The sequence below is a fragment of the Colias eurytheme genome, chromosome 2 (assembly GCF_061535395.1).
Source record: "Colias eurytheme isolate Ceu_HAF_F1 chromosome 2, ilColEury1 Martin Lab GWU primary, whole genome shotgun sequence".
NCBI classification, from domain to species: Eukaryota; Metazoa; Arthropoda; class Insecta; order Lepidoptera; family Pieridae; genus Colias; species Colias eurytheme.
Window position 1 is genome coordinate 3,394,193 of NC_142981.1, and position 10,750 is coordinate 3,404,942.

At 34.6% G+C, this 10,750-nt stretch overlaps 1 protein-coding gene across 1 annotated transcript; it reads left to right on the forward strand.

Annotated features, from left to right (window-relative positions):
- Positions 1-479: 479 nt before the first annotated feature.
- Positions 480-8,719, forward strand: Su(H) (recombining binding protein suppressor of hairless). The gene is made up of 5 exons (XM_090110958.1): positions 480-2,065; positions 2,377-2,621; positions 5,239-5,464; positions 5,901-6,988; positions 7,198-8,719. The coding sequence occupies exons 1-4, from the start codon at positions 1,214-1,216 to the stop codon at positions 6,078-6,080; spliced, it is 1,503 nt and encodes a 500-aa protein (XP_089967084.1). The 5' UTR covers positions 480-1,213; the 3' UTR covers positions 6,081-6,988; positions 7,198-8,719.
- Positions 8,720-10,750: the final 2,031 nt, after the last annotated feature.

Consider the following 10,750-nt stretch of genomic DNA (forward strand, 5'->3'; position numbering starts at 1 on the left):
AAAATGGCAATTTATTTAAAAAAAATATCTTGACGAATTTGTTTGTTTAAAAAAAAATGATTAGCTATATACTCTCTGTTCCCGCCACTTTAGCATTTACTGAAAGAGTCTTTTCGGTCATGAATGTGAAGTGGCGGGAAGAGAGAAACCGAGCTTCACTAAAAATTAATTAAAAATGAGCTCTTGAAATATATAAATTTAGATTTGGAATGTTTGGATTCATATAATTCATTTAAAAATAATGAAAAATTTTTAGGTATGTACTGCTAAAAGTATAAAAAAATACATTTTTAAAAATATTTATTTACTCTTTATTTACCTCCTTTAAAATCAGATATACTCTATTTCTTCAAATAAAAGTTGGCAACCCTAGCCATGCTTGATGCGCGCACGATCGTCAGTAGGATACATCCAGCACCGCGGCCTTGAGCCGACGTACGTCGGGGATTGACCGTGAATAAGACGCTTAAGTGTTCGGTTCACTACATACAATATCAAATGTTTTACTATGCCGCGACGCCCACTCTTTCCCACACTTTATTTTCTCACGCCCCATGCGTAACCCCACATCCTATGACCGCCTGTCTGTCAGTCGGCACGCCAAAGCCGACGAATCTCGTATCATTCAACTTTACTCGCGCGCGTGCAATTGACAACACGTTTGCTGTTTGCAGCACATCCCTCCGTGTCTATGCTATCGCTTGACAGTTCGCGTTACCAGCGTTGTCGTATTTATACTTGAATAAACAGAACGTTTTGCAAACATTTTCTAAATTTTGTTGTTATTATCTAACGAGTTTACATTTTAATAATATTCACAGATGTTAAGAAAATTAATTACAACAACTAGTTCTATACAAAGTTATTCTGAAAATGTTTCATAGGAACAGGTGTTTTTGAAAGAAGTGTGTGTTATAGTTCCCATCGTAATTATTTATTTATAGTGTTGTGAATAGCAAAAAGTGTATCGATCGTGTGATCATTAAGACTCCCCCAACATAATAGAAAGTGGTATCGTTGTTGTAGAATTTAACAAAGGTTGAAAAATTGCATTTGAAGAGACGCTACCGGTCTGTCAGGATTATGTTTACGCTATGAGCTTTAGCTTCAGATCAGTGTTTTCGCAGAGATAGTAGGTCGTAGTTTGCGGTCGTCTTTTTGGGTCCAGAACGTAATGAAGTGTAAATTGAGGTGAGAGTGAGCCGTGGCTAGTATGCCACACCAGTACGGCGCGGGCGCGGGTGGCATGGGCGGGGGCCCACCGTCGCCGCCACCGCAGCACGGCGCGCTGTACCCGCGCTATGCCGCCGCCGCAGGCCCCGGCGCCGGCGCCTACCGCCCCGAGGAGAGACGTCTCACGAGGGAGGCCATGGAGCGGTACCTCAGGGATCGCTCCGACATGGTGGTGGTCATCTTACACGCTAAGGTAGCACAAAAATCCTATGGCAACGAGAAGAGGTTTTTCTGCCCGCCCCCATGTATCTATCTCTTTGGAGATGGTTGGAGACTGAGACGTGAAAGAATGCTGCGTGAGGGTGAGACCGAACAAGCCTCACAATTGTGTGCATTCATTGGTATAGGCAATTCGGACCAGGATATGCAACAACTAGATCTTAATAATGGCAAACAATATTGTGCTGCCAAAACATTGTACATATCAGACTCAGATAAGAGAAAACATTTTATGTTATCAGTTAAGATGTTTTACGGCAACGGCCATGACATTGGTATTTTTAATAGTAAGAGAATAAAAGTAATATCTAAGCCTTCTAAGAAGAAACAGTCATTAAAGAATGCTGATTTATGTATAGCAAGTGGAACGAAAGTTGCATTATTTAATAGATTAAGATCACAGACTGTTTCTACGAGGTATCTTCATGTGGAGAATGGGAATTTCCATGCTTCATCAACTCAGTGGGGTGCTTTTACTATTCACCTCTTGGATGACAATGAGAGTGAGTCTGAGGAATTTGCAGTGAGAGATGGTTATGTCCACTATGGGTCTACAGTGAAACTTGTTTGCTCAGTGACTGGCATGGCATTACCACGGTTAATTATAAGAAAGGTAAATCAGGTCATTCTACCTCTAATCAAGACTAGTTATTCATCTTTCTTTTAAACGATTACAAAAATCTGTTATTACTAAGCTATTTCTTAAATAATTGATTTTGATTGGTTTTACAATATTTGTAATTAATTTTTCTTCTACAAATTATGTTAGTAGCAATAATAGCAATATTGTTAATATTCCATTTAAGTATCATAAATTTTAAATTATAAATGTATTAATATACATTCTCTTCTCTCATTTCTTTCTATACTCACATTCTTATTAAACAAAAACTTTTATCTATTTCTAAAACAATAATTTTCTAGGTGGATAAACAAATGGCACTATTAGAAGCTGACGACCCTGTATCACAGCTGCACAAATGCGCATTTTACATGAAGGACACAGAACGGATGTACCTCTGCCTATCGCAGGAGAGGATCATTCAGTTCCAAGCCACTCCTTGCCCGAAGGAACCTAATAAAGAAATGATCAATGATGGAGCTTGTTGGACTATTATATCTACGGATAAGGCTGAATATCAGTTCTATGAAGGAATGGGGCCAGTGAGGTCAGTGTCTAATTTTTACCAATTAATATAGAATCAAATTGTACCAATAATGTGGTCATATACGCTTATATGGATAAGTTTGCTGAACTAAGCTAAACTTATAAATTTATGAAGAATAGAAAAAATTCGATCACGAGGTGGGACTCGAACCCGCATCCTTTCGCGCTAAACCGGGGTGGATGCCTGACCAATTCAGCCACTCGTGACCCCCCAGAGCGATCGAACTTATTCTATTCTTTCAGTTTTATGTGTCTAAGCTAAACTTCCTACCTTGTACATATCTATAACATATCAATAATGTGTGTAAGGGTACTCATAAATGTGGATAAGTTTGCTAAACTATGTTAAACTTCCTAGTTTGTACATTTCTATGAAATAAATTATCAACTTCATCTTTCTAGCCTTGTTAGCTTATTAATTCAAATATAATCTTATTAGAATCATCTGTCTTGCATGATCACTCAGACATCTTAACAACAAGCTTTTATTGTATAATATGGGTATGCACAATAATAGATGAAAAATTAAGTAAGTACATTATGACTAAAAATTAAATTGTAATGGAAATTGTAAAATATTACATACTTAAAGATATTGTTATTTTATGTTTTTGATATAATTTTTTTTTAATATGATAAGTGCAGATTGTTCAAAGCAAAATCCCTTAGGTACATACATTCCTCTTAAAATTTCCATTATATTAATTTAAATTTACATAAATAACATGTTTAAAGACATATTTAACTAAAACAAAGGATTGCTATATAACTATTTACCTATAAGCTAAAACTACTAACAAAGAAATTTGCAAGTAGATCCAGGTACATAGATCTAAAATGATAACTCCATAACAAAGGTATTCACGTCAATACATATAAGTCCATACAGCATCATAACCAACCCTGCGCGTGGGTAAATAGTCGTAATGATACCTAATAGCAGTCAGGGGGAGGGGAGATCGCTACTCAATTGCGATGACTTGCTATCAAAAGTTAAACATTTCTTACTCGCACGTCAATATATCGCCCCTAAATTTGAACTCATTCAATGTGGTTCATATTTGGCTATTGTCCGCTATGAAACTCGTAGTCATTGACACCGTAGTTTAGTTATAGGTTGAATTGCTATATTATAAATTACTAGCAAACCCGGCGAACTCCGTTTCGCCACCAGATGGCTTCGTTTTATGTAACATTTTATTTTTTCCCGCTTTCTTTTTCTGTTGAAATTTTTCCCGAATTTTCTTTCCTATACGTAAACCTCACGGAGCCCGATACCAGCTTTCCAACGAATGCAAAACCGTGGAAATCGGTTCGTGCGTTCTGGAGTATAGCGTCAGGAAGGAAAACCCGACTTATTTTTATATAGTAGATTATTAAGATAATACCTATCAGATAATAAAACGGCAAAGAACATAACTAATTCGAACAAGAAAAATATTTATTAATTCCACTGCTTTAATAGCTAAAAAATAAAAATATGAATAGGTGTAGGTGTAGGTATACTAAATTCAGCTTTGCAATAAAACACCTATAGACCGCGGTTTCATCCGAGGACAAAGCCACGGAAAAAATATTTTTACCCTTTTATTAAATCACAAAAATTACCCCTTCGAAAGTTGCGCGTGCGCTACTTTTTGGTCCTATGAAGTTTGAGGAATTACAATAAACACGTATACAAAATACTATAAAATATCATACTAGTAAACTAAACGGAAATTCTCATAAGAAAGGGCTAAATACTATATGACCAGTAACCACTTAATGACATGCTATTTGAGCCTCGAGAAGTCGTGTCAATCATTACGCCATCATAGTAAATTGGAGGTTTAAAGGTTCTCAATAACAGTTAGATCGTTAGCCGACACAAAGAAAATGTTTCTGTCCTAAATGATTAATGTGAAGTAATGAGTACTAGATAAAACACAAATTATGTGTGTATTGTTAAAAATAATAATCCTAGGTATTTAAAGATTGATAGATAAAATTAATATAAGTACGAAGATAAGAAGGAAATAATTACTAAAATAGAAATTCAGAATATGAGAGACCTTGTTGAGTGCTTAAGCATAGCTCTACAAAATATGACATTATAACTCTGGCACATTAGTGATACGTTATTTTTAATACTTATTTGTAAACAAATCAATAATAATTGTACTATGTGGTTTATTACCAACCTAATAAGAATTTGCAACTTTCAGTCATATGACATTTAATAGCTACTTCGTGGCTTCTCCATTTCTTCCATGTGAATAGTTTCTTTTTATTGAATTTAGTTAAATAAATAAGTTATTTTAAATGAACATTACCACAATACATTAACGAAAACCGCACCAAATCAACAAAGCAAAGATAAACATTATTATTGTTTGAGTTCCATAAAATCCTCCTTCTCAATAACAGTTTTATGCTGGTGAAAAAATATTCATGATCGGAGCAATAGGTACTTCCGTAGATAATCGCCTAAAGCTTACTAAGTTTGAAACTTTTCGTATTTATAAAATATCAGCATTATTTTAGATTAATCCATAATAGACGTCGAACATTACTTAAATCATGTCTCCCAAAAATTAAAAATAGCACATCATTCATGTAGTAAATCATTCCTGTCATAGGTCACCAGTAACGCCCGTGCCTCTAGTCCACTCTTTGAATCTGAACGGTGGTGGCGACGTAGCGATGCTAGAGCTAGCTGGGGACAACTTTACGCCATCTCTGCAAGTCTGGTTCGGGGACGTGGAAGCGGAGACCATGTATAGGTGTGCGGAGTCCATGCTCTGCGTGGTGCCTGATATATCGCAGTTTAGGGGACAGTGGCTGTGGGTTCGGCAGCCTACCCAGGTGAGTTACTGTACCTAAGTTTTATTATTAAGGTAGGATTATAAAGAAATTAAAGTATTTGGTAGTGATACAATATTGAATAGGGACAATATACAATTTCATGAGTGAAACTCAATTGATACCGAGCAATTTTCAATATCATACCTCCATGGCATTCATTGGATAGGTCAATATTATTTTCGTTTATATGTTATAGATATTACGTTCCCGATACTTTAAAGGATCCAAGAGGATCTAATATATAAAAGAAAACCGATCATGTAGAAGTCTGGTAGAGAAAATAGTAACTTTATTTTTCACGAGTTCAGTCTCGTTTCTAAAGTTTTCTGGGTTCATGATATGTGCTGTTAGCTGTTACAATTTGTAGTTACATTATAGTTTAGATCAAATATGTCAAAAATTGCCACGGATCACATGAGAAATGTCCTTTCTCCAGGTGCCCGTATCCCTAGTGCGGAACGACGGTATAATATACGCAACGGGTCTAACATTCACGTACACCCCTGAGCCTGGCCCTCGGCCCATTTGCCCTCCGGTCGATGACGTCATGCGACCAGAACAATGGCATCACGATGCTCACAACAGCCACAGACTACCAGATAACAGTCTTCAATAGCCAACACACTGCAGGTTGGATAGTGACAACCTGCAGTGATCGCCTCTGTGACCTCCAAAGAATACGTACGTTCTAGCGGACCGGTGAGTGATCTGCGCGCATTGATGGTGACAACTAGATTCACAATCGCCAATTGAAAAGTCGAAAATGTCCGAGCAGAGTTGTATACGTTCATTCAAATTAACACCTTACTTCTGAGTAGTAAGGTTCAAAGTGTGCGGTACACGTTCATTACAAAACTATGCCTAATAGACGAATAGGTAGATCTTTGCATCGGACAATTTTTGAGTGTGATCGTGAGTCTAGTTTTTATTCTTCGTCAATATCTACGTTAGGGTATCCGATTTTTTTAAGGATTTTTAAGGGTTCTTTTGAATGTATGTTTATTAATGATGCTCAATTTGTTTTATCATTTGATGCGCATTGTAGATATTTTCGGATACGATTTCAATAACACTGATTATATTTATAAATAGCGGCTTGCCTCGAAAATATCACTAGTAAATCTCCTATTAGCTGTGACAATATTATTAGCGGCTCCTACGTCCGTGTGAGCGGCTCGATACATGTGAACATCTTGACATTCACGTGGTATCAAAACTATTAATCTAAAATATTTGCTTTTAATTCGTTTATCTTTAATATCAAGAGATCGTTTAGATTTCGATTTGCATTTAAAGTAATAATTGTTTTCGGTCAACGCTTGCGTAGTCTCAACATTTTTTATTTATTTACCATGGGAATGGTTTTAAACAATTGAATTGTGATATTTATATGTACACCACTATTAATTAAACGAATTTAATTTTAATATTATCTAGTGGTGTATTCGCAATAAACCGAGATAAGTGAACTGTTACAAAAATTATATCGCCTTGTGTTTTTATCAGCCTGGGAAAATGCTTTAGGCTGGTTGCAGAGCTAGACCGACCATCAGTGCGTACGTCAGTCGCGCTTGTCATATGTATGGAAATTCATAAAACCGTTCATAGCTAGACCGACCAAACGCACGCGTATTGTCATGCGCATTAGTGTCATAGTCATACAATTGTTGATGCGTATCGTCAGGACCGACGGTACGCACTGACGGTCGGTCAAGCTCTGCAACCAGCCTTAGTTTTGTTGTTCATGTCCGTTTATATGCGGCTCAAAGAACAGATTTGGAACATTATTTGTACGTGTAATGTATTTTTTTAATAGAGACACAGTGCATGTTTGGTTTTTACTTTTCCTCATATTTTAACTGATTTTATTCATGAAACAATACTTTCTTTTAAAAGATGTAAGAATCTTATCAATTTCAATTTTTGTAAATAAATAATAGTAGTATTAAATAATAAAGGTGAATGAATACTATACGTTAGAAATAATTATTTTAATACTGATGTCCACAAAAAATGGTAAGCTTTATAAATTGTAATGTAAACGATGTAGTTGTGAACCTAATAACTAGGTTTGAGATTATAACACCAAAACGCTTCTAAAATAAGTTTCTTATAGTATCGAACCAATGTATTATATTAAGATTTAATTACATTTGTCAATTTCATTTAGAACTTTATATACGTATTTCGTACCAAGAACACTTTTGTAATCATTATTGTTTTAATCGATCAGGGTATCAATAGGATCAAACGCTATTATTATGTAATTGTTACCGCCTTGGTATACAAAAGTCAATTTTATTACAGTACCATTTATATGTTCAACAACTGAAAAAAGACCATACATTCCTATTTGTCAAATTTTCAGATACGCACACGGATTATTCAAATTTTTTGTAATATAAAGTTAAGAACCAAAGTAGCATAAAATTATCTGTTTGAATGTGATAATTTTCTTATCAATGACATTTAAAACTACGAGTACTTTTAGTATATTAGAGCGAGTCCCAAACAAGTTTCTTGTAAGATTTTTAAAGTCAATAATTTTTACTGTTATGTATTAGTCTATGGGGTAATTGACACAAGATTAAACGAGTTATATTTGACGCAACGCAAATGTTGAGCTTCGCTCTACATAATTTGGTTTCACTTTTGAATGGTCAACGCTCATTGCATTACATTTTTATAGATTAGATTTCCCAAACATCAATATGTTGAACGGTATTTAAAAAAAACTATGTATATTATTTCCAAACTGATCTTTGTCTCTTTTCGTTATTACTATGAGAAATTTGTATTATCTTTGGTTCTTGTACAGACGAACACATCTGTTAGGCGCGTAGTATCCATTGTATGTATGTATATTTCCGAGATACTAATGAACAATGTAGTTAATTAAGCTAGATGTAGTGCATAGTACATTATCTAGACGGATATATTTATTGTACTGATAAAATTTTTACAAAATTTGCTAATAACGATATTTATATTATAAGAGCGTGATTTTGAACATTCCAAGTGGAAAGTTTTATAAGAAGTACAAAATATATAAATATTTTTGTAGGAAAAGACGTTTAAATAATGTGATTACCTTTTATTTGTGACTATGGAGAAATTGGTCTTAATTGGCGCATTTGAATCCGTCGATTTATTGGTTTATCGATCTTTCTTTACCTTTTGGTATTTGAGTCATGATTCAGAATTATTACTGTCATTTTGAAACATGAATATTTTAATAAATCTGAATTTAAACAATTCCGTTTTTTATTACATGCAAATCCTTAATAACCATCATCATTTATATTTTATTATTTGCGTGTTATAATAAAATTAAACTACATATTAAAAAAAACACGTATCTACATATATTTTTGAACAAAATAAGCGTGATTAGAATATTCCCACGGTAAGTATTATCTTAAATATGATATTAATTTAATGTAAGTAGGGTCAAGTGTAATTAGTCGATTATGAATCAGAGTTAATCAAGGAATCAGTGCTGTGGGAACGTCTTGGAAACGTCTTCACATGATAAAAACGTCTTCCCCACATAGCGTTCTGCACTGCTGGCTCTGACCTCTGATAATTATCACAAGTTTATAGCGACTCGCTATTGTCTGAGATTTTGAATTATAAACAGTTTTACATTTTATGATGTTCCTCGAACGGCGCTAATGGTGAGAAGATGCAGTTATTAATTGATATTTAAAAAGGTAAAGCAACGTTGTGGTGATCATTGTTCAAGTAGAGAAATGCAACGGTTTGATAATTCGAACTATTAATGATCAAATCTTATATATTATATATATAAAAATGAATCGCAAAATGTGTTGGTAAGCGCATAACTCGAGAACGGCTGAACCGATTTCGATAATTCTTTTTTTATTATATTCCTTGAAGTACGAGGATGGTTCTTATGTAGAGAAAACGTAAACATGTACCACGGGCGAAGCCGGGGCGGACCGCTAGTTGTTCATAAATTTATGTTAAAAGTATAAGTGAATGGTAATTCATTGGTTTTATTTACTACAATGCAGACTTATTACCATAAAAATTCATCAAAAATTGATGACATAGGTAGTTGAAATAGTTTGGTGCAATTCTTATTAGAAATTTAGATACCTGTAGATACGTTTTCAATATAAGTAACTTGATCCAATTGCTTTTCCATGCAATGTACAAAATAAATAAAAATTATATCTGAAGTAACAATCAACATACCTACCTACACTCAATTTGAAAAATCTACACACAAAATATGTATCCCAAAGGGCTTCCTGATCTCATTATATTAACAATTTAAGTAGGTAATCTAAAATGTGAATGAAAATTTGATGCTGTTACGAGGTGAGTAGTGAGTACATGGTTCAATATATTTTTATAGTAATTGCAATTTAACTATTGGTTTGTTCGTTTTCCTTCTATATATATTATTATCGTTTAATATATATAATTCCTATAGAAGGTTTCTAACCAATTATCCCTACTTACAACATATCGTCGAAAGTTGTCATTGTAAGTTTAAAAACTATTTTTTAAATTGCCTTAGATGCAGAGTTTATCAGGAGACCTTGTTTTTTTCGCAAAACCAGTAGATATTGGAACCTTTATCTTCATCTGAAGTCTAAAATTAACATTATCTATAGTTATTTAAGTGAAGTCCAATGTCCCCTATAGTCCCCACTAGGCAAATGCATTATACATCTGTTTCACTGATCGATTTTCTTTAGGGACAAGTAGGTGATCAACCTTCTGTGTCCTACCAGACCGAGACATTTTTTTTCTTCGTGTCCACCGGGAATCGAACCCAGGACCCCTCGGTGCTACGCTCACGCGTCAACCACTGTACCAAGGAGGCGGTCTATATTATAGTTATTTACGCATAACAAAATAAAGTTCGAATAGCAGCTGCCATCATCATCTACATAGCATCTCATCCTATCAACTTCCGAAATTTTTAAATTTAGGTTTGGAAACAGCGGTTATAATATTATGTAGCTACCTTCATTTACCTACTATGAAAGTAACACGGGCATATCTTTACCAAATATTGAATTTCATTTGGTGGTAGGTGCAGTGGTTCATCATCCGGACCAATGCGTCAAAGTTTGCGGGTTCGAAGCCTGCTATAAATGTATTATAGAGGTTTTACTTTATTTTCGACGATATTTTGTGTAAGAGTCAGGAAGGAGGTCAAGAAGACGATTTATGTTAAGCCATAGTTGTTAATTAAGTAAAAAATATAGTTACTGGAATTCTTGTATCCTTTTGGCTAAGGCGTTGAAG